The sequence below is a fragment of the Ptychodera flava genome, chromosome 13, assembly GCF_041260155.1.
Source record: "Ptychodera flava strain L36383 chromosome 13, AS_Pfla_20210202, whole genome shotgun sequence".
In the NCBI taxonomy this organism is placed as follows: Eukaryota; Metazoa; Hemichordata; class Enteropneusta; family Ptychoderidae; genus Ptychodera; species Ptychodera flava.
In genome coordinates this window covers 22,150,480-22,178,456 of record NC_091940.1, presented here as the reverse complement: position 1 = coordinate 22,178,456, position 27,977 = coordinate 22,150,480, and the positions used below count along the sequence as shown (strand labels likewise).

Below are 27,977 nucleotides of genomic sequence, written 5' to 3'. Positions count from 1 at the left end.
TTTGCCATGGAAATATATTTTTTTGTACAGTTATTAACATATAAATAGATTACTCCATAAACAAAGGGGTGGCCCACCCCTTGTGGAGAACCCTGAAATCTTATTTTACAAAATGAAATTTTATTTTGAGGTTATTTGTAAATATGTGTTATCAGGCTGACACAGGAGAGGCAAAACAACGTCTCACCAAAACAGTCATGGACAAATATATGATTCATAACATTTCCGTCTGTGGTTTTTGTGAAAGAGACAGTTCACCCTGTTAGCCCTGTTTCTCGGTAATGGTTCCACCCACCCTATTTATCACCTTTTCACCACCATGGTTTGGCCCAAACCCATTGGTAATTAATGGTGATATAGGACCTGTTTACTGTTTACAGTGGAAGAGTAAAACAGATATTGCCATGAAAAAAAGTTTAAAAGGCAGTCATGTTTTAAAGCCAACATGTGCCTCGCAACTTAAATTTTTAATGGTGTGCAAAAATTTTCCTCAAGGAAACTGTAAACCATTCTTTTCAAAATTTGAGAGTAAAAATCTTGGATGACAATGCAAATTTTAGTACGAAAACCGATATTTACCAATATTTGATACACAAAATGGTGGCTATCTTTTATGTTATTAACTCAACTTGGAAAAATTAAATTCTAAATCTCACAAAACAAAATAGTGAAAACTTCATGTGCTCCTCAAGCCTCCAAGGAATGTCCAGACAAGCAGCATCCTGTCCCTGAGGAGCATTTTACTATCACTCTTTTACCCCATTTACCAGTAGAGCGGTCCAACTTTTCCATAGAAAACAATAGAATTGGGACATACCATTTTAGTGAGAGGGTTTGCCATTATCAGTACATGTGTCTGTTGGTTGTCCTCTCCTCGTCCACTGTAAGTCATTATCCTTTAGGTAGTGATCTCATCGATGTTCCATCTTGCACTTTCAGTTATGGAGCAGATTTAAGCAATACAGAGGCAGCCAACTACTATTCCAACAATTCACCGGCCAGCTCTACGGACTTCAGCTGGATCTCGCACACCTCCTTCAACGTGGAGATCCCCGCCCAGCAGAACCTAACAGTGCAATTACGTGCCTGCGTGTGCAAACCGGGACTCTTCAACTTGAGCCACATCAGCGTTTGCGTGGTGAAACCCAAGATTGTTGTCGGCGGGAGGGGCAAGAGGCAGAGTAGCCAGGACTTGCTGGACTGGGACATGCCCACCGAGGAGGAGTCTCCGCAGCTGATCAGACAGCGGCAGGATGGACCGTACTTGGTTACAGTCAATGATGCATTGTCATAGTGATGTGATTCTTGACTCGCTTGACTGTGAAAACAAAAAAACAAAACTCTGTGACCCTCCCTGATGGGTTAATTTTCACAATGCATTACAGGGGCAGCGGATGACGTATATCCGCCCCGAAACACACAGGGTGGCACAACAAAATTAATCTTCGTGTGTCTGCAGAGAAACGTGTGATGACGACTCAGAGAGCAGAATGTATGACAATTTGCCAGCAACCACCAAAGATAACACATCATGTTGTATCGACAGCACGCCAAAGGAAATGATATATAATTCAAATTTAGGGTATGAAATAATAGTACACATCAAACACAGAGAGATTTGAGAGATGAAGTTCAGATTACCAAGACTTAAAAAAAACCCATCATCTTTGTCTTATTCAAGTAGATTGATCTGTGTATGAAATATGATTTTCACATCACTGTTAATTTGAAGTGTACAAACGGGAAGTCATGAAGTCTTTTGTACCATAATAATATGCACAGAGCTGGGGTTTCACAAAGTCATTGGTGGGTGGTCTGTATTCTAGTAGATAGGAGATTACTCATATATATAAAGTAATTTGAGAAGAGTTTGTTCTTCACATTCGAACAAGGCCATCCCTTCTTTTCCCATCACAGTGGAGACTTTTACCTTCTGTATGTACGTACGCCTGCATTGGAGTTTGTCAAGTGTGTGCTGAAATTTCCGCTGTACAAAATGCTCCGTCTTTCAATTGCTTCAGTACTTCCTTTGCATAAAAAAGTCAATAAGCTTGACTTTTTTTATATATTTTATGGTGTCTTTAAAATCTCCTATGTCAGTCTACCAAGGTCAAAGCCATGCTGCAGGTTCACAGCAAATTTTTCTTTCTTCTGTAAGATATTTTCATTGTAAATGAAAAAACTTCAATACCACAAGTTGATGGTGGTAGGGGGTGTTGAAATTTCTACACAAAGAAAATGAAAGCAACTCATCTCTTATCTCAACATTTGAAATAGTCTGTCTTTAATCAATGTTAATTACTGCATATTTTGTGATGGTTTTCATCACATTGAGATTGTGTTCAGTCTTTGTAGAGGTCATTTTTATCAGGATTAAAACGGGGATGATGTGTGAGCAAGGAATTGCAGCTGATTAGAAAGAAAATTTCAACCTTGGCCTTGATGGGACAAATCAACAAAGACATGTGTTGGTGGTCAGCTTTTGAAAATTACATGACCCCTGACCCTTTCAATGCAATGTCCCTGTATATAGCATGGTCTGCCACATTGCACACAAATGGGGATGTCACAAATGGGGATGTACCAAAAGTCTGGTGGCGGAATGGTATACCTGTTCAACCCTACTTCGCAGTAAACAGATTCACCATTACAATTGATAACAATGGGTTTGGGCCAAACCATGGTGGTGAAAAGGTGAAACATTTCCCAACCTCAGTAAATAGTTTTGTAGATTTATGCCAATTTTTCGTTCAGTCCTTTTATCAACTAATGTAATTCACTAAGCAGGTTCATTACTTCAGTCCCATGTAGGAAAATTAATTTGAATAATGGTCTTGGGAAAAAAAGGACATGCTCATTTTTATCAGGAAATTAATGTGCAAATATATTTGCCCTATGATGATGCTGTGATTTATAGTGGTTTCAAGTTGAAAATTTGTTTTGTAGCGAGCAACATTGAAACCTCACATGCTTCATGGTCAACACTGTGTCTGAGATGGCTGTTCCATGTACAAAGGACATTTTGTAGCAGGCAACACTGAAACCTCACGTGTTTCATGGTCAACAGTAAGTCTAAGGTTGCTGTACCATGCACCCAATAGGACCACAAGGTCACATGGCAGTCTGTTCAGTTTTATCTCCCATCAGTGGGAAATATCTACATAGCAGGGATTTGAAAAATTCCTACCTTTGTATGTGCGTGAGACTTTGGAGCTTTCTCTTTTAACCTGTTCACCCCCTCATTCCCTATAAACAGGTCCACATTCACCTTTGATAACAGTAGGTTTGGGTCAAACTATAGTGGTGAAAGGGTGTAAAAAGTAAGGGCTCCTCTCAAAGGAGTGTGGGAAGTAAAATACTAAGTTGACGAGATCGTACAGTCCCTTAGCAAAAGGGTTGCTGCATATTTAATGTATAGGCCCTTGGGATCTCAGGTTTGCTGACACAGTAACTCGCTATTGCTGCTACATGATAAAGGTTGGTGTCTCATTCTGATGGATCATAGGGCATTGAATCTTGACTAGCTTATTAATACATATACAAGTTTAGCATACTATTAGATAGGGATGCTGTACGGGCCGGACTAAACCAATCTGTATATAATGTCTTGGAACAGTATACATATTAATATGTTACCATTTTTCCCAATGAAATTTCAAACTTCTGTTTAAAAGAGCACCATCACCTGTCCTTCATGTGCATTCAGTAGAAAAGTTTTACTCTGTGGATAGGTCTACCACAGGATATGATTCTCAACTACAAGTGGAAGCAGTGTAAACACTTAGGGATATCTGTGAACTTCACAAACGGTCAGAAGCTGGCCCTCGATTTGTTTGCAAAACTTTTGTGAGTTAAGTTTCTGTAGGCCTGTATTATTGCCAATAGTGTATCTAAGTGAAATCAAACGGTAGGGCATTTCTCAGAGAGCTTGTATAAATGTCAAATATGCCAGGATGGTGTTTTCTGTCCAATAATTGGTCAGAAGGTGCCAATAACCATGGTGATACGAAACCTAAAAATAGAAGAGAGATCCCCATTTTTATTCGGTAGCATTTTTTCCATTATAGAGCAGGTTCAGTATTTATAGCACCAGAATTGTAAATCAGGAAATCACTGGAGCGAACAGAGTGTGAATGATCACTGGACTGTGTAGAGTGTGAATGTGTTGATCATCAACCATGGCATGACATGGTATAGAAACAAAAACCAGTGTGTTTTGCCCTTTTCAAGATACCATCGAGTTCAAGGTTGAATAAAGTATGCATTGTGTATTCAAAGCACAGGTGTAGTTTTTCCGGGGAACTATGTTTGCTTGTTGTAAAATCTTGTCAAATTATATTATACAGAAAAATTCTACAGTGGACACCCTTCGTGTATTTATCATTTGAGATTTTATTGTGAGGAGGAACAAATCTGAAGTCTTTAGTATTAAAACATTATTTGGAGAACAAGCTTTGGAAGTGCGTCATTCTTTACATTTTTTTTCCATCGGCAATTGTTGTGGTCGGGAAAGATGATTGGATTGCTGTTACAGAATAGCAAGCTCAGAAACTGAAACTGTGATGTAGTCTTGTGCTATAGTATAACTTGCTTTGCTTCTTGTGATTGCACATTGAGTGTAACAATATGTCACACCTGACTCAAGAGGGCGCTGTTTTCGAGTTTCTGCAATGTGCAGAAATTTACTGAACTTCATGCTTTGGGGGCAATACGGGTTCCTCAGCAAATTCAGGTAACATTGTCATTCTCAAAACCTGATTACAGAATAAAAACACATCAAAGTTACTGTTTCCTTGCATGTCATGGCAACCTTTTTACATTTTCTGAGTGGATACTATTACACAAATCCAGGCACCGTGTCTGCAATGAAGTAGGGCCCTTCAAAGCATGCATATAGGATTCACAATCAGCCCGAGGCAATCGCTGTCTTATACTTTAATTGGAAATCAAAACAAATTTGCGCTGTCATTTAAGAGAAAAACTTAAGTGTACCAGGGCTTGCTGACTTAGTTTGACAGATAACATAGTCAGATCATGTTACGATAATGATTGATTCAATGCCTGACTTTTTCCTAGTATTTACGGTCAAAATGGTACTCTCAAACATGAAAATCTGTCCCTAGCAACCATTTCTTAGCAATTTGAATCCTTCAGTATCGCTTCAGCTGAAAACAGTACTATGAGACAAACTTGATCCACAAAACCACATTTATTTTGCACGAGCAAATTTTTGGCTTTTGTGCGTTTACAGATAGGGAAATACTATTGATATAACAGCTGTGTCATCATTCGTCTTGGACTTACAGGGATGTGACCAGTACATCCCCTTGAGCATTTGTGAGTAACATTTTGTATTGAACATCTCATTTGTTATGGGCATTGAAGCAAAATATTTTACACAATCAATATAAAATGAAAGTACACCTGGACAAAGCCTACAGATGTTTTTGAAACATCTGTTGAGCAAAGTTTCAGGACTTTCTTTTTTCAATGTTCTTGTTGACAACAGGGTAAAATGTCAATTAAGGCTTTCTTCACAGTTTATGGATTTCTCTGTCAGTCAATAACAAAGTACGCCCCCAGTGGCAAGATTTTTGTACGGCACATATGGCCCTACTTGGCCCATTTGATGGCATGGCACTGGCGTCACTTATGGTACAACACAGCCAGGTAGAATATCACCACGATGATGTACAAAATCAGCGTAGCCACCATACTCAAAAAAAATAAATACTCTGACATGTACACTTTATAAAAACAAACTTTAAGCTGGAGTTGTTGTCAGCTGACTTGGTCTTGGCTGTCGTCGCCGTCGGCACTGGCTTCTTCTTCAAGGTTGCTAAATATTGAAGTGAGTGCCGTCACCACGATGATGACAGCTGCCCCAATCATAGCTGTGGTCCAGTAACCTGTGTATCTCTGCAGGGAGAAGCCAAGCTGACTGCAAAAGTGGAATGGAACACGTGTGAAAGATTTGAACTCAGTGAACAAAAATTATTAGATTTTCACGTTTGGCAAAACGTCCAGAATTTGATGATTATCGGTGCCAATATGAAACCATGATGGCAGATTGCGACTCTCAGATAAGTTGCTATTGATTTGCTGTGATTTGTTGTGTGTCAAAACGAAACATAATAACAAAGTTCACAATTCGTGAGTAATTTTAGTTTGTTACCATGGATTAGTGAGAACAAAGCATGCAGTCATACAACTATGAATTGTGGAATTCTTTTTTCTTGATATGCTTGCATCGTGAATTAAATTGGCCATTTCTGAAGAACAATGTCAGCTACAAAGTACCTTTGCAAAACATGTCTGTGTTCTACACTTATGCCTTGATTCAATGGGAAGTCAAACCATATGTTCCTCTAATGTTATTTTGCTTCAAAGAATGGCTGGTTATGCTGTACTGCTGTGAGGATGCATTGAGTATTTTTTTCCAAATGAAATTTTTGGAAATGACATTTCTGCGGGTTACTTCATTGCTTACCCTGCCTGACACTGCACAATGACATCATTCCATCCATTGTTGTCAAAATCGCCAATGATAACAGGTGCTGATGGTTGGCAGGGCAACGTGTGTTCTGCAAGAATTCTACCATCTTTCAGTGACACCAAGACTATGTACTCCCAGCCAGTCAAAATAACCACATCCTAGATAGCAAACAAAACTTTTCGTCAAAACACTTTTATATATTTGAAAAATATAACAAAATATAACACTCAATATGTGTCAGATGACACAAAGGATATGAAATTCATGTTACAGCTTTCTTTATTCTGTGCTGTTTTTGTTGTAGTCGAGAGTCCTGTTCTGGGGAATTAACCCTTTGAGCACTGTAATTTTTCACGCCAAATATTTTGATGCAGCATTTTACCAATTTTATGAATTTTTATGTAATTTTTTTCATAATTTTGGAACAAATGGACATTATATTTCATTGGCTACAGATTTTTATCAAAATTTTAGCAAAAACTTAGGAAAATATTGACTGGTGTACATATGATAAAGGTGGCAAAATTTGACTTTGGCGCTCAAAGGGTTAAACATACAGTGCTTTCAGCATTTGTAGGATTGTTACTGAATATAGCAATGAGCAAACGACAATTGCTGATGCTGACAGAACGTGTATACAAATTTTGTCTTTGTGCATCAGTGTTCATTACTATGCCTTTTATCCTTCGACATTTCAATTTATATTATAGAAATAACGGGCGACGCGCTGACCATTAACGTTTATTTGTGGGCAAGGGCGAGAGGAAAGCCAAAAATTAACAGGCGAGGCTTGCCGAGCCCGTTAATTTGGCTTTCCTCGAGCCCGCGCCCACAAATAAACGTTAATGGTCAGAGCAGAGTCTGTTATTTCCATTATATTAACAGCAAACCCAAGAAAACCGTCAAAATTTCCGAAATTTCAGGACACAGTGGAACGACAACTGGGCCCCAGAAACTGAGCAGTACGCGACGCAGTGTCACACGCGCTGTAAAAAAATCAGCAAATTCGGAGATGTTTTCAGAAAAAAGTATCTCAACTTGACCTACAAGTGCTCCATTTTATTTTGTGATTGATTATGATTTACGTTTAAGCTGTAAAGTTACGATACTTTGAGTTGTGTATCTTATTATTCATATTCACGGGCATGTAAACAAACCATTACTGTGTATTTGTGGTCAGTCACGTGGTTCAGCTCGACCAATCAAAATGCGACGGGCAGGGCATGATAATATACAATTGCAATTATAACATCGGTGATAACAAAGTACAATTTCCCTACTGCAAATTGCTCAAGTCTTGTCAAAATCTTTGGAGAAATACATGTTTTCTGTATTTTGATGATAGATCTCTGATGTCGCAAGGAATCAGTCCCATTAGAATTACTGTACAGTCGACTGCTGTTTTGTTTTAGCGTTAAAGCTTGCCTGGTATCATGTACTTGTGATCTATCAAAACTTAACACCACAGGAAAAGATGTGTCATTGATATTGGAGACAGAGTGCAATTTATAATAGTGCATTACAATTTGATTTATGATATCAATCTAATCTGGGTATGTATGAAAAAACCTGCCAATGCTCATTTATACACAGTGTTACAGGGTACCTCTCTCCCAAACACCTGCAAGGACAGCGCCTTCATTCCCGGCACAAATGCCTCGTTCACTCGGCGAGTGAATTCTGGATTGTGATGGGATCTTCTCAGAATATCAGTGACATCCGACCACTTGGCTGAGGTTTCAACCTGTAAATAAGCAAGATCATTATGAATTCAATTTAACATCAAAATTGCATGATTTAATAAAATATCAATGATTTGAAACCACTTTGTTGAAAGCTCTCATATATTAGCCCATGATGGAGGCATCATTGGCCAGTGGCTAGAGCAGTGGACGCACGATCAAAGGATGGTGAGTTCGAGCCCTGGCATGGCCATGGTGTTGTGTCCTTGAGCAAGACACTTTATTCCTCATTGCTTCTCCCCGCCCAGGAGTGATGGGTACCTGGTAGGACAGTGGTTGTAATGTGTACGTTTAGCTCTGCTGCGCTTATTGGCTGCACATGTGAGCTGTTGTTTGCTCCCAAGGGAGTGGTATCATATTAGGTCCTGTGACCAGGGGTAATAATAATTGTAAATCGCCTTGATCACATACAGTTGTGGATATGTGTGCTTTATAAGAACCCATTATTATTATTATTATTATTATTATTATTATTATTATTCATTATGTTTGTAAAATGTAGATTCATGTTCTGTAAAATGTTTAGTTTACTTACAAATCATTTCAAAATACCCAGTGTTCAAGTTATCAACACAACCTCTATGAGAGTTACATCCAAAGTTATCGTTGAGAAGTGACTTTTAATTCAGAATAGAATCTATTTGTCAACAATAACATTTGTATTTTGTTCAAAATGAATTGTGTTTGAAGGCTAGAAATACTTTACATTTCAACATACTACAGGGAGAGGAAGACTACATACTTGATCTGGAGAAGAAAAATAGAGAAGATATTATCAAATATTCCACTCTTTGACCTCTCCAACGAATCTCTATGAATCAAATATTGAATATCCACAGGGTTGACTGTCCATACCTGCCAATGGTTCTGTCCATTGGGACCGTAGCTAGTCAGTCGGCCATTGCTCAATAGAAACACACTATCATATCCTTTGCTTGCCGTGTTCAACTGTGACTCTCCAAGAAGATGGTTCCATATTCCTCTTCTCTCAGCAACACTGTATTGTACACAGAAAAGGCGAGACAGTCAGCAATTGTGGAGTGACTATCGGTGAGTGAACAGCCCTGGCCTCACATGAAATATTTTGGTTATATCTGTTGTAAAAATGAATGTACAGTAAGAAATTCTTTTCTTTGAAACTGATTTCTTGCTAATATTCTCTGGATACAGTCCTGCTTGTAGATAATAAAACAAATCATTCAGAGTCTTCTTTAAAATATTTCCGCGATTGGACAACGTTTTCATAAATTCACCAAACAAGGAAGACCCCACACAAGAAGCTTGGCCACTAATAATACCTTCCGAGCAAAATTCAATGATACAGGATATTGAACATTCTCAGTTCTAAAATGCGACACCTGGTTCATGGATATGAATGAAAATAGAGAAAACAGAGGTCGCATCTCTTCCCACTTCTATCTTGGCTCGGCTCGGGTTACTACGTCATTAGTGATGAAAAGTCAATCATGATGAATGCAGCACGAGGATAAACATTTTGTCCAAAGTTTAATACATAAGATGCAAAGCCCCTCAGAAACCTCAAGACTTTAACCTTAACCCTTTACCCGCCAGACAGGATCACTTCCCCATCAGCCAACTCAGTGAAAAGCGGTATTGAGTCAAAACCATACGCCTTTTCACCCATTTGGCTTGGCCTGTTCCAACAGCTTTAGTCCATAAAAATCATGTTTACAGTATCTGTGATTTCAGGTGCCTTCAAATGTTTAATCTTTTGTTACAATGCACCAAATGGGACATAGTGTGCTTCACTAGTTTAACAAACTTGACCTGATGGTGAAATATGAACTTGGCAGGAAAAGGATTAAGTACTGCAATTTACATCAAGAAATGCAAGCATATCACCTTCTGACAACCACTGGTGGTACAGTGTGGTGTAGGTCTTCATAGTGATTATTGCTATCAAAGTCTATGATTAGACCTGAAATAAAACATAAAGTACAAAATTACACATTGGAAAACTGCCACAAAAGACTGTTGTGATCATGCCCAAAGTTTATAAGTAGGCATACTCACATTTCCACAACCACCATTGATAACAATTGGTTTGGTCCAAACAATGGTGAAAATATTCAATAAACAAAGATGAGACTTGAGTGGACACCGTGGGTCATCAGTATGTATTAGGGAGATGGTGCAGTGGCAAAGAATGTGAAATTTTCAGAAGAGTTACTTTCAGAATGTGCTTTGGAATACAATTCAGAATAACATTCAGACACTCACTATGTGAGATAATATTCTGTATATTCCAGAAGAGTCCTTTCAGAATGTGCTTTGGAATACAATTCAGAATAATATTCAGACACTCACTATGTGAGATAATATTCTGTATATTCTAGAACTAACAAGCTCTGCTTGTTAGTATGTATTGTCAATGTCACTGTTGGATGTTGTTGTCAAATGTCTGTGTACTAAGTGTGTGTATTCTGATTTATTTTGGCTCTTTTTTTAATTAGCAGCTGCAGTAAAGACACAGTGAATACCAGTACTGCAAAAGAAAGAAAAATATGTCAGAGATAGGTTGTCTAGCTATGATTCACTAAAATGATTTAAATTTCATATTAAATATTTTGATTTTACATTCAATGCACATTATGCATTTCCTTTGCGAACAACATTCTCCCAATAGCCACTGTAAAACTGAAATCAGATGGGATTCTTGATCAGTGTCATTATTCTAATTCAGCACAGATTTGTGCAATTCTGACATATAAATCCAATAGGAAACTAATACACCATTATCAGTTGATGTTTCAATTGCAGCTGGACTGAACAAAAATTACAATCTTTGTACAAAGTACCAACTATGTTATCATCACCACAAATATATGCATCTGAAATATCATCAGAATAATTTGCAAATTGTTCGGAAATTTTAGAACACTGCTAAACAAATATGGACTAAAGAAATAAAAAAATACACACTAAAGATGGGCTAAATTATTGAAATGAAATAACATACCAGTAATAAATATGCATATGTTGAAACAAACTGTGGACTACACTTTATTTTTCAACATTTTAAACTGAAATGTTAAGCCATAATTTGAACGCAACACTATGACACAGAGGGGTAATTTAAAATTCGTTTTACAACCGAATGAAATTCATCGACCGTCATATCTTGAACACAGAAATGCCTTGCTATATTGTGAGTATTTCCGGTGGCGATAGCCCACTGTCCGTGGCACCGCCGTACAATGGTCGGAAAGAAAAATGCGCCAGTTACATTTTGCAACACATGGGTTATAAACGTATGATAATTGTTGTTTATTTAGAAGTGTTAAATGTCTTTACATATTCTTTGCCCCACTTCCGCACGCTCGTATTTCTCTTGATATTGCGTTTACTGAGAAAATTTACCTAATGGCCCCTATCGACATGCCGAAGGGCATGAAAACGCTTCCGCCAATCATAGCAACGATTACGTCTTACGATATCTTGTACTATGTAATGTCGAATGTATTGGAAAGCGTGCGGAAGAAACGCTCAATCTGATTGGGCATAACGAATGACACCATTCGGGGAATTGTGTTTAACGGGAAAATGGCGTGGTCTACAAGTTCTATCGGGACATTTTGGCAAGTTTCACGATATCAGTGAAAATACAAGATATAGTAATTTACTAAAGTGAAACCAGGAGGGTCATTTGTTTTCAGACTCGGTATGCTAAAATGAAAATATATCCTAGTTTGAACCATGTAAACACCACATTTCGCTTACTCCGCTATGTCCGTGACGGCACAACCTTACAGGGGCCCCCGACTCGTACTCCACAAAAGTTACGATGCCCAAAAACAACCAAAAATTCTCGCAAATCGGGGTTGAACTTTCAGTTTCCACTATAAGAATCCCAAGTGTGGTAGAAATCAGGGGAACGGTTGTTTTTAATGCACGCCCAAGCCCTAATTGTAAAACAATGGCGTCGTCATCACGCGACTAACATTTTTCAAATGAACTCCGTGAATATTGAAAACACAATTACTAAAGTAAATTTAGATACTCTTTTTAAACTAGACCATAATTAGGGCCCATATTGTATACTCGATGTGTGGTGAGATGTTGCCACACGTTTTGACACGACTTATCAGTGACGTGCTTTGGATAACTTTCGAGGCCGTTTCTTTCTGCACACAGCTTCTCAACTCTCATTCACTCACAGATATTATTGGTACACGCAAAGTTAACACATGCTCTAAATACGGATACAAAAATAAACCTCTTACCAAATGTCGTACTGGCTCCACTGGTGTGACTGTAGATAGACGTAGCAGGAACTGAATCTTGTAGCGACACACAGAAAGTATGGCTGCTCGATGCATGAGAGCGAGGTTGAAAGGCCTTACTGGTTCTGACCACTAGATGGCGCCGCAAACACAACTTTACGAACCCCTTACTGCTAACGTACACTCCTATGAGAAAACCACTGAACACATTTTTTATTTTATTGAAAAAAAATAATCACACATAAAACAGTATTCATGGTGTAGCATTATTTTAAAAATAATTGTTTCTTAACTATGATGTTTCTACAAGCTGATAAAAGTATGGCCATCACATTTGCTTAAGAAGTTCTTGAGTATACTGGTAGTCTTATTACAAAAATTCATTAAATATGCAAATTAGAATTAATTAACCAAACTTACTAAACTTTTACCATAGTTATGCTATAGGGTAACAAGTCATTGACAATGACATAGTCCCCACTTGTAATAGGAGTATTAGTCTTGATGGGGCAGGGAAATGAGGTCATTAAGAAGTATCACTGGAGTGTATATGTTCAGATTTATGGACACATAGGTCTATGTCATTGTTCCCAATTTGAAACAAGAGGCATGTCTAAGTTATGGTTCTAAATCGGGAAAAAAGATCAGACCTCTAGCTGTATTGGCCAGCCAAGAAATACATATGTGCATAATAAATGAGGTACAAGATGTGACATCTTAAGGTCTATTATCCTATCAAAATTGAAGCGTAAAGAACTTGTGGTTACTGAGTTATGCATAAATATGCATATTCAAGGTCAAAGGTCATCAAGGTCACGTGACATTTTGAAAATAAAACATTGTATTGCTAATTAATCCATATATGCCAAAATTCAGACCTCTAGCTCTATTGGCTTGCCCACAATTATATATTGGCATAATTAACGAGGTAAAGCATGTGTTGTCATAAGGTCTCCCATCCTACTAAATATAAAGGACATAGCGCTTGTGGTTGCTTATCTATTGACATAATCGTGTATTTTAGGTAAAAGGTTATCGATGTCAAATGACATTTTGTCAAAAAATTTCTATCCTATAGTCTATCCCTATATACTAAAAATCATATATTTACCTCTATTGGCTTGCTCAAATTAGATATGCACATAATTGATGAGGTACAATATGCGGCACCGAGGTCACGTGACATTTTGTCAAAAAATTGTATTGCTAAGTTATCCCTACATACCAAAAATCAGACCTCTAGCTCTATTGGCTCGCTCAAAATTAGATATGTGCATAATTAATGAGGAACAATATGTGGCGTCATAAGGTGTCCCATCATACCAAATATGAAGGGTGTAGCACTTGTGGTTACCAAGTTTTGGAAAAATATGTATATTTGAGGTCAAAGGTCACCGAGGTCACGTGACATTTTGTCAAAAAATTGTATTGCTAAGTTATCCCTATATACCAAAAATCAGACCTCTAGCTCTATTGTCTCGCTCAAAATTAGATATGTGCATAATTAATGAGGTACAATATGTGGCGTCATAAGGTGTCCCATCATACCAAATATGAAGGGTGTAGCACTTGTGGTTACTGAGTTATGGACAAATATGTATATTTGAGGTCAAAGGTCACCAAGGTCACATGACATTTTGTCAAAAAAATTGTATTGCTAAGTTATCCATATATACCAAAAATCAGACCTCTAGCTCTATTGGCTTGCTCAAAATTAGATGTGCACATAATTAATGAGGTACAATATGTGGCGTCATAGGGTGTCCCATCATACCTTATATGAAAGGTTTAGCACTTGTGGTTACTGAGTTATGGACAAATATGTATATTTGAGGTCAAAGGTCACGTGACGTTTTGTCAAAGCGTCTGAGATATCTGCGTGAACGGATGGACTCACATGGATGGACTAACGGACTGACATGACCCAATCTATGAGCCACCTGGACTTTATCTGTGGGGACTAAAAACTGTGTCACTGCATCCTTTTTGCAATATGAATACGATGAGAAACTAAATTTTTATTTTTCTTGGCCTTATACATGGGAGTCTATGGACTGCCTTATACATGGGAGTCTATGGACTGCCTTATACATGGGAGTCTATGGACTTCCTTATACATGGGAGTCTATGGACTGCCTTATACATGGGAGTCTATGGACTGCCTTAAACATGGGAGTCTATGGACTGCCTTATACATGGGAGTCTATGGAGGTGAAAACTAAAAAGTCCTCTAACACGGCCAAATTTGATCGCATTGTGAAACAAATCAAGGTGCATCTGTATGAGGTAGAGTACTATCCTTGTACCAAGTTTGAACGAAATCGCTCCAGGCGTCTCTGAGATATCTGCGTGAACGAAAAAAGTCATAAAATATGCAAATGAGCAATTAATAGGCCAAACCCGGAATTAGAATCGACCACGGTACAAACAAAGCCATGTGCGCAAACGCGCACAGACGTACTTGTATTTCCATACGCGTTCAGTACACACATGTGGGTTTGTTTGTACCGGCATCACGTGTTTATTCGGGCGTACTGAGTATGTAGAACGGCGTACGCATCGCGTCCTTTTTATTCCGGAGTAGAACCATTAATAAGCCACACCCACCAAAATCTAATCAGATCTAAGTCTCATCATGATAATACCAAATACCAAATTGCATGACATTGGACCCAAGGGTTCTTAAGTTATGAGTGGAACAAAATCTGTCTATGGACGGACGGACGGACGGACAGACGGACGGACGGATGGACGGACGGACGGACAGACGGACACACACAGACATTGTGGCGACAAAGGACACCTTGGTGCTTCGCACCACGGTGTCCAATAAAAAATGATGTCACTTTGTTGTGGCCTTAAAATTTGATGATCAATATCATCCTGCTCTCCCTATATCATATATTATATCATACCAGTATATTGATGGTGCAAATACAGCGATCTGATTGGTCGAGACGCGAAAAGAACCGTGGTATATTGGCGATATACCACGGCAGGCATGCCACTAGCTCTCAGCTTGAGGAAACTTCCTTTTATGACGTTCCACGCCAGAATTTCAATATACTATTATGATATAATAGCAATAAAGCACACCCAGCGACGGTATACTACTTGATTTTGACCATTTCACTTCATATATGCACTCGCTATCGCTCGTGCATACATGTCGTGAACTGGTCAAAATCTTGAGGTATACTGTCGCTGGGTGTGCTTTATTGCTTAAATATAACATCCTCACAGCTTTGTTAGAGGGAGTGGGAGGGAGGGAGGATGGGTAAGAGAAGAGCAACAACTAAAAGTAACATCACTCTGGCTGTGCCAGGAAATAATCCAACAATCATCTGACTGTAAGACACTTGCTTTAACCCCTCAACCATAAGCGCCTGTGCATATACAATATCACTAATGTTCGGAGCTCTGCTACGAGAAAGAGAAAAAAAAGTTGACGGTCAATGATGTAGAAATGCTTTAGATTAACAAAAAGTGTCCTTTTGTATGTTTCTTGGTTTTTAAAATGTAACAGAAATTTCTGTCTTACTTGTGAGGGACAGCAGACTCAGAGAGCTAGCCGGTTCACATATGGAGCCATTAAATAGAAGAGCATGGGGAGGGTGTCCAGACTTTACAACAGCCAGACAGTTATCTTGACTTCTTTGACTTGCACTGAAGTGAGCTGTAAGAAATAAATCAATTGATTTCTTTATCAAATGATTTTGACTTTTACTTTTAAAGATGCAAAAAACTATTAAAGTGCTCCTTGCGGAATTATCATCGCACTCAATTTTTCAAAAGACAAAATAAAATACAACGAAACATGTTTGCAGAATTCACACTACAGAATTTTAATAATGTTGGCCAACTGATGCTGGATTCCTCAAAATAAATGCATTTATTTACACAACGTATATCACAGGAATGAGCATTTTTTTACCTATTAAAATCAAAACTGATAAGTCAATAACGATAGAGAATATTCAATATTCAATATTTGTTTACAATTTTTGTTAATGATATTGGCCAAACCCTGAGCAGCACTCATCGATTTTCTGGTGTTGATGTTGGGATTTTAAAAATCATTTATTTACTTTTTGCAGATGATCTTACCCTTAAGAGTTCCTCAAGAATAGGTTTGCAACGTTTACTTAACAAGCTTTCTGAATACTGTTGTAAATGGAAACTCTCTGTGAACACTGATAAAACCAAAATTATTGTTTTCAGAAGGGGCGGTGGTTTAAAATCTTATGAAAAATGGTTCGTCAATGGCAAGAGAGTGTCTGTTACATCTTATCAAAATTATCTTGGTGTTGTCTTATCATGGACGGGCCTTTGGTTTCTAGCTCAAAAACCTTGAGTGAACAAGCTAGTAGGGCTTTATTTTCTCTAAATAGTTCCATCTATAAGTTTGGAACCTTACCAGTTGACATTGCCCTCAAAATATTTGACGCAAAAATACTTCCAATACTACATTATGGTGCTGAAATCTGGGGGTTCCATCCAGCCAAGGATGTAGAAAAGGTACATAATAAAATGCTACGCTCATTATTAAAACTGTACAACAATACGTCAACTAGTGCAATGAGGGGTGAATTAGGCCGGGTTTCAATGAGGGTATTCAGATATTGTAAAATTATTAAATATTGGCTCAGACTTTTAAAAATAGACAAAAATAGACTACTTTACAAATGCTACGAGTTCCAAATATCAAAAATTTATGTATCTCATTACGATTTTTGGGCAAGGAATGTGAAGTGTTTGCTTCAAAATTATGGTTTTGCTGAAGTTTGGGAACACCAAGGTGTGGGAAACGAAGCTTTCTTTCTTCAAATTTTTAAGCAGAGATGTATTGATATTGATATTCAGCAATGGTCAGAATCTTTGAGTAAGTCTGGAAGATTGTATACATATTCAACCTTTAAAAAGGAATTACATGTAGAACCTTACTTATTGTACGTAGATAAACCAGTGTTTAGGCTTGCTCTGTGTAAATTTAGATTGTCAGCTCATACATTGAATATTGAAACCGGGCGTTGGAGCAAAACTCCACGGTGTAACAGACTTTGTGAGTTGTGTCATCTGAACCAAGTCGAAGACGAATTTCACTTTTTGCTTATTTGCCAAAATACCAAGATTTAAGAATCCAATTTATTCCCCTGTACTATTTCAACCCACCTGTTATGTACAAGTTTAGTACTTTGCTATCATCTGAAAATGTAAAGACCCTAAGGAAACTTAGCAGATACATATTTTATGCTATGCAACGTAGAGACATGATTTTAGGTAATAGGCAGACTGAAGCACTCTAGCTATGTATCAAATTATTGTTATACTTTGCTGTACTTTTTTGGCCGGTGGCCAACAGTACTGAAATAAAGGAGAATTGATTGATAGACATTATTCAACAGTGACAATGGATCTCCATTAGTGTACTATTTGCAGGCTATCAATGATATTTGAAACTATTCCTCAAGAGATGAAATGTGACCAAGAAATTGCATGATATTTATCAATGAATGCAAGTTTCTGATGAATTTCTACTGTTGCTAAGAACATAAAATGTAAATATCATGAGTGCAGTTACTGAGTAATGGAAAGTTTGCATATATATATCAACACATGGTAAAAAAGGTATTTCAGCCATCTTTGTTTGCCTGTGGAATATCAGCACCATTACAGAGTTTTTGAGGCACTCTTTCTTTTCATGACCATTGACGATTGGCTAGTATAATTACTTTTTGCATCCATGATACAAAAACTGGCATGATAGAAGTTAAGGGAAAGAAAAACCAAGCCACAGCACTAACAGAGTGTTGGTAGATCATACCTTTGACATGGTCTAGGATGGCATCTTGATTGACATCAACATAGACACCTTTGTCTTGCTGTAGTTTTAGCCTGCACATCGGCTGACCACTTGCTAGATTCAAAACTTCAATACCCTGTAAGACATACAATGCATGGAAAGTCTACTTGCTGCTTCAACCACTTCACCCCCTTTCCCCAGTATACAGGTCCAACCTTGCCACAGAAAACAATAGAATTGATACAAACCATGGTGATGAAAGGGTTAGAAAGAAGACTAGAACTAGAAGCATTTATCCATATTTGAATGGATATGGTCAGGATAAGGTAATGTACACATTGCTACAGTCTGAAATCAAGTCTACTGCATATGTAATACTACTGTCAAACATGTAATTATAACAATGGGAAAATGGTATATAAAAGCACAAAAAAGTTGAAAATTTCAAACAGCTTTCCCGAACATTTCTCTGTGCCCGCTATAAGTACCATGAACTACTACATCAAACATTTTGATGTGATTGGCATGCATATGATTATCTAAGGATCAAGACTTAAGGAACTGTGAATTAGCAGAAATTGACATGAATCTGAGTCTGATTTTCACTGCTGAAGTCACACATATACTGCAAGACTTTGAACGGAACACTGAGCAGCACAGGAACTGTAATTGAAAGTACCTCTAGGAAAGTAATTAATCACAAAAAAGTTGCAGCCACGGTCCTTTGACAGCAAAACCGATCTCTCCTGACTTCTTTCCTGTTTGCATGTCTTTAAAAAATTGCTAAAATATTGACACAAGAAGTAAATGCCTCTGAGTATTACGTGCCATCAACACACTGACACTTGTGTCTCTGAAGACAGACTCACCTCTTGCATGTGTATAACCACAGCATTTGGATTCTTCACATGTTCGCTGGCACTGTGCGGTCTCAGCCCACCAAATGCATAGCCTATCAAGTGCTCCTCATCAAGACCAATTACTACAGTTAAAAGGAAAATCAGTCAAACTAAGCATAGCCCTGATAGGAACTTGGTATTCCTTTTTCATTTAACCCTTTGTGTGCTGTAATTTTTCCCATCAAAATTTTATGCAACATTTTACCAATTTTTGTGAATTTTTCTGCAATTGTTTTCATAATTTTTGACGAAAGGGACATCGCATTTAATTTGCTAGAGTTTTAATCAATATTTTGGCAAAAATCTGAAAAAATTGACTGGGGTATACTTTATGAAGGTGGCAAAAATTGACTTTGGTGCTCAAAGGGTTAATCATGCACATCATCTTAAGTTTTCTGACTGCAAATTTGATTCTACAATGTTACAAATCTTTGGATCATTGAAGTTGAACTCCATAAAATTTCATGTGGGTTTTTCAAATTTAAGATTTCCATGGGTAAAAATTGCTGTGCATTATATCAAAATTACCAAGTCCCTGCAAAGTAACATGCATCTATATACAGTAAAAGAGGATGTCAGGTTTATATCCTCAGAGAGAATAGTAGCACTGCACAGTGACAGGTGGTGTACTTGTTTTTGCATTGACACCAAAGTGACAATCAGTCATTGGCTACTGTAGATGTAGCTCACCAGATTTTTTCAACCATGTTAAAAGATCTAGGGCTAAGACCTACCGTGTAAGTGTAACTAATGCAAAGAGTTTCACGTCATATGGCTTCTTAACGTTCAAGAAGCTATATATTTGAGCTAGGCTGAATCCACAAAAATAAAGTCAAGTCAAATATGCAGATTGCATCAGTTTTTGCAAAGTTCAAGAAATGATAAGACTACCGATTCCAAGTTATGACACTCACTGTCCAGGACATGTTCCTCGCCACTGTCTTCATAATCTTTGGACTTGTCACCTCGGCTCTTTAGAAATCTACCGAATTCAGCTGATGTGTCGCTCCGTCTCTGCCAGCTGTGTGGCTGCAAAAATACAGATATCAATGAATGTCATACATAATATTTGCAAGAAAGATAACATAATAAAAGTATGCACAATCTAAGTAAACATTAATAAAAATCCTTTTACAGTGATATTATTTTGCCATATAATATTTATCAACAGTAAGCACTTTTTGGTTTTTTTTCAAGTACTCTTGGCATGTAAACAAATACTGAAATCGCAATCACACCAAGTTCCAATACCAATAATGTCTTGATGCTGACAGTTCTATAATCTAACTTGCTTAGACTGTGGTTCTGTTTTTGTTTGATACATATATCTATGAAAGAAAAAGTCTGGTTTTGTAGTTTTACAATGGAAAGTATGAAGAGACGATTACACGTCAACATTTCTTAAAATGGAAGGCTTCCGTACAATGATCTTACCAAACTGTTCAACATGGCAATGTTGAACTGAGACCAGTGAGACTCTCCTTTGTGAGTAAGTCCTTTCTTCAAAGCCAGCTTGAAGTGATGTGCCTTGAACAGAGCCTGGGAGGAAGTTAAAGTGAAGCAATTATGGTGAAATCTGCGTACTAGTGGTTCAAAGTATTTTGTTTCTTGAGATTTCACACATTATAGGCAACAAAGTTGTGTAGTGATCAAAAATACAGCACATTTAACTCATTCAGTATGCGACCCAACAAATATTCTTATTTGAGAATCGCATCAAATTTCCATAATTATGTAAAATTTCCATTAATGTCCTGCTGTGTAAACTAAAATTCTGATTCAGCTACATAGAGTGTTTCCTTGTATTTATCCTTGCCCTGCTAGGAATACATATTGGAATAGATTACATGTATCTGTACTTGTGAATAATCATGGGTCACTATCTATTGAGTACGGTAGCTGCTGGACCTGTCACTCGAGGGCGCTCTCTATATAGGAGAGGGGAGAGCACAGAAAGCACCCTCGAGCAATGGATCTAAAGGTTAAGTCTAGGTAGAGGCTAGTGTTTCCTAAAATTCTCTGATAACAGTTTCATAAAATCTAGCAGTTTTCAATTATTCTTTTGGCTGTAGGAAGTTACGTGTACAGAATATTTGCAAACGTTGCGTTGCTGATATTTTTATCAATGCGTTGGTATGCAACTCCACATTTTTGCTATTTTTTTTCCCATATTCAACTTTCTTGACAACAATCCTCACCTCTTCCCTGTTGACATTTTCATCAAAATCTCCCGGAAGGTGATGCCACCTGACACTACCATCCTTACCGCTCAGAGCATAGGTTGAGAAATGATGGATCTCTGCCTCACCCTCCTGTAAGGTGAATGAAAAAGTTTTATCCTGAACACCTGTGAAGCATTACAATTAGGCTTTGGTGTAGCTACACTGTTCTACATTGTCAATGAATGAATGAATGAATGAATGAATGAATGAATGAAGGAAGGAAGAAAGGAAGGAAGGAAAGAAGAAATATGGCAAAAAATACAAAGTGTTTGTTTCTTGTTCATGCTTAGACTGCTATATAAAATGCAGTGTTTGCGGTAATTTTGATGGCAAGATACAGCATTACTATGTGGCAATTCTGACTTGGAGCTATATCCTTCATATTTTTGTACACTCCTTGAAACTTTAGCAGGGTATGCTCTGCCTGCTATCTTTGTAAAGAACCCAGAATTTTGATGTAGAACTTTGTGAGAGCCAGATCAAAACTGTAAACTCTGTACATGTGATCATACAGACATTTCAATTTTCTGCAGTACAGGTGCAGTTAATTTTTAATTTTTGATAGGGAATTTCTGAACAAAAATTTTTTGATGCAGCTGGTGTAGATCAGCACATGCAAGAGTTTTTATTCATTGTATTTCAATACCTTTGTATATGGGATATCTTCATCGTCATCATCGTCACTATCTGTTGGTCTGATATCTTCAACTCTTTTGTGATGGTCATGTCTAAGTCCATGAACAAATTAAAGATATAAGCCCACAAATCCATGGTATACACAGGGTGAGAATGTACATGGTAGGATCAACAAATAACCATGTATGGGCATGTACACCATGTTTAGTGAGGATTGGTTATGTTTTTTGTTTTGTTCATATTTTGTTTGTTTTCTGTTTGAGTAAGAACCATGATGTGTGAAGAGCTGGTAATACGGTGATTAGATGCAAAAATATTTGGACACCATACATTTGACATCTTGAAAAATCTCCTAGTGAACAAACACGCCATAAATATTGTTATTTTCGACAAATTGAATATGGTAAGTGTATGCAATATGGCTAACAATATCATGGAGGTGCTTTGTGTCTAGTGTACAAGAAATTTGCAGGTTATAGTAGAAAATTGTATCTGGGTATCACTGAATACTTACACAAGTTTACTTTCATGGTGATGTCTATCTGTCATGCTGGCTCCAATGATAACAAGGCCTCCATCTTTTTTCTTCAGATTGTGAGATGTGACAAGAATTGTAGCCTCCCTGCGGGGCAGGAAATCAGAATTAACTCCTTTGATACACAGACTCTTTTCTTTCAATAGACAATGGAAGTGAACACCTTCTGGTGCCTGGTGTCTCTATTATCAAAACCTCTTTATTAACCCTTTCACCACCATGGTTTTGGCTCTAACCCAGAGTTACTATGTATCAGCGGTGATTGTGGACCTGTTTACAGGGAATTCCAGAGAACAGATGAAATTTCATGTCACTTGATTCATGGAGCTAGCTCCATGCTTTATTTGATTCATAAATGAAGGAACTTGGCGGTAAAGATTTACGGCTTTTTCTTTTTGCTGACTTTGTTATTTCCTTTGAAAATGCTTTACACTCACTGCAAATCTTCTACATTGCATTGTTTTCATTACATGGTAAATATATTTGACTGGAAAAACATTAATGAGTGTTTCTACTGCTCATGATATGTATCATGGTACTCGAAGTAAATAGCCATTAATTGTCACTGAGTATAAAAGGCAATGTTATTATTGAGAAATGAACTCAAGTCTGGACTAGAATTCATTTTGTCAACACTAATATCGGGCATTGCACACAGATTGTGATGACAAGGCATTTCAACATGACTGTGGAAGTATAACAAGAAACTGTATTTCACAAAACAGAATAAAATTGGCAGCAACTTCATCAAAAGTTACGGTTAAACACTGTCTTCACATGGATTTGGCAGCATGATAAGACAGATTGGTCTTCCTGCTTCTACTGTGTATGGCAGCATGAGATTTAAAGAATCTTTACGGTAATTTTGTCGACTGATTGACTCATCTGAGATAAAACAGCACAGTTCTTGATTTCACTTACTTTATGTAATATTTGGGATCAAGATTCTCTATGAGTTTGTTTTCCCAAAGAAGTTTCAACTCGCTGTCAAAACAGAGCACTGTCCAATCTTCAGTCAAAACCACAACCACCTGTTAAACACAAAATTCAATTTCCAAAACTTTGATGTAATGTCTTTTCATGAAGAAATAATAACATTTGCAATGCATTATGATGAAATAGGTGTGTTTTATTCACTAAGAGGGCAAATTGACTGATTCTCTGAGAGGGCAAATTGGAACCTGTTCAAATTCTCAATATACTTAAAACCCCACTAGCTGTAACTCTTGAAGTTTGTTGACCTCAAAATAACTTCCGATTCTCTCCTGGTTTTATCTGAATCTGAATTCTACCCTCTGAAGGGATATGGGTTTTCACGGCATTAGGAAACCATTCCTTTGTGAAACATTTGACAAGTAAATTCAAATTTTAACTGCCATTTTGATTTCCTGCCATTTTCAAAACTTTGTAATAGTCGCGCCAGCAGCTTACTTACTATGCATGCGCATATTCATATACCATGCCAGTAACCGGAAGTGTGCCATACTGTCATGGGCACTGCCATGTTTTTTTTTAGTTCTCGTAAATAAACCAATACGAAACGTGCAAATTATTATTTTATAACATGCCATTTATAATATATATCTCTTTTATTAGCCAGTAAGTGTTATCATCCACCTTGTCGCTGATACAAAAATCGTTAATATCACGCATAAAAATAGAAAAAAGGGAGAAAACTGTCGTGCATATGAACGGGGAGCATATGCAAAGAATGCTGGGATTGAATTTTAGAAAAGCGCCCCCTGTGTCAATAACTAGATTCAAAAATTGCCAGTTTTTAGATGGAACGCTATAGTTTTCAGCTTGCATAGTGGAAGATGGGCAGTGCGGTTACCATTGCAATGCATAATACGTCCCTTGTTGTTTAACACAATAGGTGGTTATCATGGTGAAAATTGCCAATTTTTGTCCAACATTTTTACACATTACAGAAAATCTATACCTGCACTGCTGCAGGGTTTGACGTTGTGTACGTACGTGAACTACTTTCATCAGAGGGAAACTGGGCATAGTTGTCATACAAATGTACATGAAGTAACAGTTAATTATATTTTATCATGAATCAATACAAATAACGTTGCCAATATTAACCCCTGGCACGACAACAAGGGCTGAGCCCTATATAATACATGTATTATTACAAAGGAATAACAGAACATACATTGACAAAGTTGAAAACGTTCACCACTATACATTAATTGGGCTACTCTCTGCAGTTTATGTGAAGATTTCCGTGCAGATATCACAGTATCCATGGTTTTTGCTTTTTCGTCTGAGGCTGTGATTTAACCCTTTGAGCGCCAAAGTCAAGTTTTTGTCGACTTTAAAAAATATATCCAAGTCAATTTTTTAAATATTTTTTCCCAAAATTTTGATGAGAAACTGTAGCCGATAAAATGTGTTGACCATTTAGTTCAAAATTATAAAAAAATTACAGAAAAATTCATAAAAATTGGCAAAATGTTGCATTAAAATTTTGGTGGGAAAACTTACAGCACTCAAAGTGTTAATGTTTGGGCAAACATTTAATTGCAGTGTAATCTTTACCTTGTTCAAAATTGCACAAACAGTCCCAGCTGGTAATTAATAATAACACAGACCCAAATTAGTTAATTCTCACAAACTTATTTAGTTAGAAAGTAAAATCATAAAAATAATGCTAAAAGATACAGCTAGTGGGGCATTTAATAAGTGCTCTTGATGACAAAAATTACTTCTGATTCACTATTCAGTACTGTATGAAAGTCACCTTCACAGACATGACACCTCTGTGAATTCAAGATATTCCCATATCTCATTAGTTGAATTTGAACATGATTAACCATAGACCAGTAACCTTGATGGAATCTTAATGAGCTAGATGTATCAATCTGCCACCACATGGGAGACTGACGAAGCTGTACAAAGTCTTTGCTTTTCTGGATTTTTGAACACAAGTGAATGATTAACTAGGGTATAATATTTGCTGTTAACACACATGTATTCAGAAATTCACTTCCATACAAAATTATGGAACCCGGTATGAGTGGGGCACCTTTATATATGATAATAAATAAATTTGCCTCACTCTACCAACACAATTTTTTTATGTGTTAGCAAAGGCTGATAAGAAAATATTTTCCGGGTCTCTAATAAGTTAGTTTACTTGCAATCTGTAATACTTTGTGTATTTATCTCTCTGGACTTTTCACACCCCTTTCTTATTTCTGATCAATTTTTTTCAATAGTAATCATTTAATGGTTTCGCCAAATATAGCCTGGGTCAGGCATAATGTATGCAAATCTACATTAGTTTAGCTGCTGTATAGAAAGCCTGGTAGTCTAGTAGTTCTCTGTATACCATATTTGTCATGTGACAAGTAAAATCTACTCAGAGAAAGTTCCATGAGGCAGTTTATACGGACCAGTTATTTAACAAAAGCTGTTTAACATGCTTCTGTCTCCCTTGTTTCTTGCCAGGTCAAGTTTGATTTTTAAAGCTACAGTAACTGTAACTTTTGGTATTTTTTTTCAGTATTTCTGTTCCATGCATCAACCAACACGTTGCTTGATCTACATCCAAGAGCATTTTGCAGTACTCAGCATAGGTTTGTCTGTGTCAGCAGTGTGTGGCCTGCATTATTATTGTTGACAAATAAATAAAAATCTGGCATTGAATTTGATTATCCAAACGACCAATGCAGGACACACACATACACAGTCAATGTTGATCACCTGAGTACTGGGTATTTCAACATGTAGTGGGGGGTAGACCTGTAACTGTAGCTGACACATGGAAAAACATAAAAGAAATTGCAGAATGTTACAGTTACTTTGCTGTCATGAAATATTACAAACCTGTTTTCTAATTTGGAGCATTGACTGATACTGCACAAGGTACCCTGTTGCTATGGAAACTGGCTGTCCACTGTCGGTGTCTTTTCTTTTCAAACTAGCCTCGTGTTGGATCTTCAGATAGGGTAGCATGGATGAAGAGCCCTTTGGTTGGGGTGTGACAGCAATTTTGATTCTCGGTTCCCTGGTTGCAAATACGATTTCTGAGGAAACACAATGAAACTTGTCATAGAATTAGAAGGCTGATGATACGAGAAAGAGTGATACTGAATTTTGAGAAATTTGTTTTGTTGTTAAATGACACCCAAATAAATATTATTGCACAGAAAGTGAACAAATACGATAAAATACAAAAATACCATGTCTGACCATAAACAGAAAATATGATTGGTGCATTATTATCGAAGCATTCTACTGGTGCTTACCATTGATTCCATCGCTTTCAATGTCAGTTATCAATGAGGGTGAACTGAAAAGAGAAATGTGAGACGTTGATTCAACAGTACATTTTCCTGAAAATTGCAGTGATTTTGCACCTATTGACACATGGATGAGGCAAGTTGAAAATGTGATTGCAATAAATTTGATACTGAATACCATACACAGTGAATAGTTACATCAGTATCTGTGTTAGCTGCAGTGCTGTAGCTCGAGGTTTTGCCTGGGTATGGGTTTTGCCTGGGTATGGGTTTTGCCTGGGTATGGGTTTTGCCTGGTTATACCATGGAGGTAGTAGAACTACTACCTCCATGGTTATACTCAGGCAAAACCTAAAGCTACAGCACTGTTATCCGTGTATGAATACAAATCAATGTACTACTACAGCTAACAGGATCTCTTTGCATACATTCCCTTAGTTGCAGTGCTGTAGCTCGAAGTTTTGCCTGGATATAATTTGGGTCGGACGACAAAACCAGAGCTTCAATACACTTGTACTGCAGGCTGTACAGCACTGCTGCTAACCACGGAGGTTGGGAGAGACCATGGATGTAAAAAACATCCATGGAGAGACATGGCCCCTGACTTCTACTACGTGTGTGAGTGAAATGTGACGCTTGTAAGTTGTAATGATAAAAAATGTATAGTTTGTAACTTACAGTTGTTCCCACTCTTTTGCGTATTCCTTGTTTTCATAGGCCGAAGTGTCGATTTCCAACCTCCACATTGGTTGTAAGGTGTATCTGTCGCGAACACGCAAGAGATAGACAGCTATCGCACAGACCACAACAAGCCACAAATCACGAACCGTTAGTGTTCCTAGTCTTTTGCCGATTTGTTCCATGTTTGGTAGTTATCCACAAGGCTTGGTATATCCTCTTGATTCATATGCAAGGTGTGTATGCCTTGCTTGCGGCCGATCGGGGTTGAAATTATCGGCAATCAAGGCGACAACCTGAAATAGAAACCCGCCGCACCGTTCGGTCAAAGTGCTGCCGTAAAACGTTAATCGGAGCACTATTGTTGAGAATTGTTTGAGTCGTAATCAAAATATTTCTAATAACTATTTCATTTTACAAGTTTAAAACTCATCTATCTTATCACTCAATCAACAAAAGATTTACTTTT

General features: G+C 37.5%; 2 protein-coding genes across 2 annotated transcripts in view; one reads left to right on the top strand and one right to left on the bottom strand.

The window, feature by feature from the left end:
* The window catches only part of LOC139147828 (trafficking protein particle complex subunit 8-like), a 46,112-nt gene extending 41,661 nt beyond the window's left edge, over window positions 1-4,451 (top strand). Inside the window, exon 29 of the mRNA XM_070719038.1 lies at window positions 940-4,451. Coding sequence (XP_070575139.1) covers window positions 940-1,294 — 355 coding nt within the window. The 3' untranslated portion in view covers window positions 1,295-4,451. The remainder of the gene's footprint in view (window positions 1-939) is intronic.
* LOC139147830 (uncharacterized) lies at window positions 4,373-27,852 on the bottom strand. The gene is made up of 17 exons (XM_070719039.1): window positions 27,509-27,852; window positions 26,837-26,880; window positions 26,415-26,614; window positions 23,499-23,608; window positions 22,557-22,664; window positions 22,053-22,134; window positions 21,383-21,496; window positions 20,619-20,723; window positions 20,099-20,213; window positions 19,155-19,267; window positions 18,307-18,421; window positions 16,024-16,158; window positions 10,102-10,177; window positions 9,094-9,235; window positions 8,103-8,240; window positions 6,491-6,654; window positions 4,373-5,941 (listed from the first exon to the last, which is right to left on the bottom strand). The coding sequence occupies exons 1-17, from the start codon at window positions 27,691-27,693 to the stop codon at window positions 5,782-5,784; spliced, it is 2,106 nt and encodes a 701-aa protein (XP_070575140.1). The 5' UTR covers window positions 27,694-27,852; the 3' UTR covers window positions 4,373-5,781.
* Window positions 27,853-27,977: the final 125 nt, after the last annotated feature.

Excerpts from the sequence above, each read along its gene's own strand:
- LOC139147830 (XM_070719039.1), bottom strand. The coding sequence starts at position 27,693 with ATGGAACAAATCGGCAAAAGACTAGGAACACTAACGGTTCGTGATTTG. Across the intron at positions 22,665-23,498 it reads GATCCCAAATATTACATAAA|GGAGGCTACAATTCTTGTCA; the intron begins GTAAGTGAAATC and ends CCTGCCCCGCAG. Across the intron at positions 8,241-9,093 it reads ATGGACAGAACCATTGGCAG|GTTGAAACCTCAGCCAAGTG; the intron begins GTATGGACAGTC and ends GCTTATTTACAG.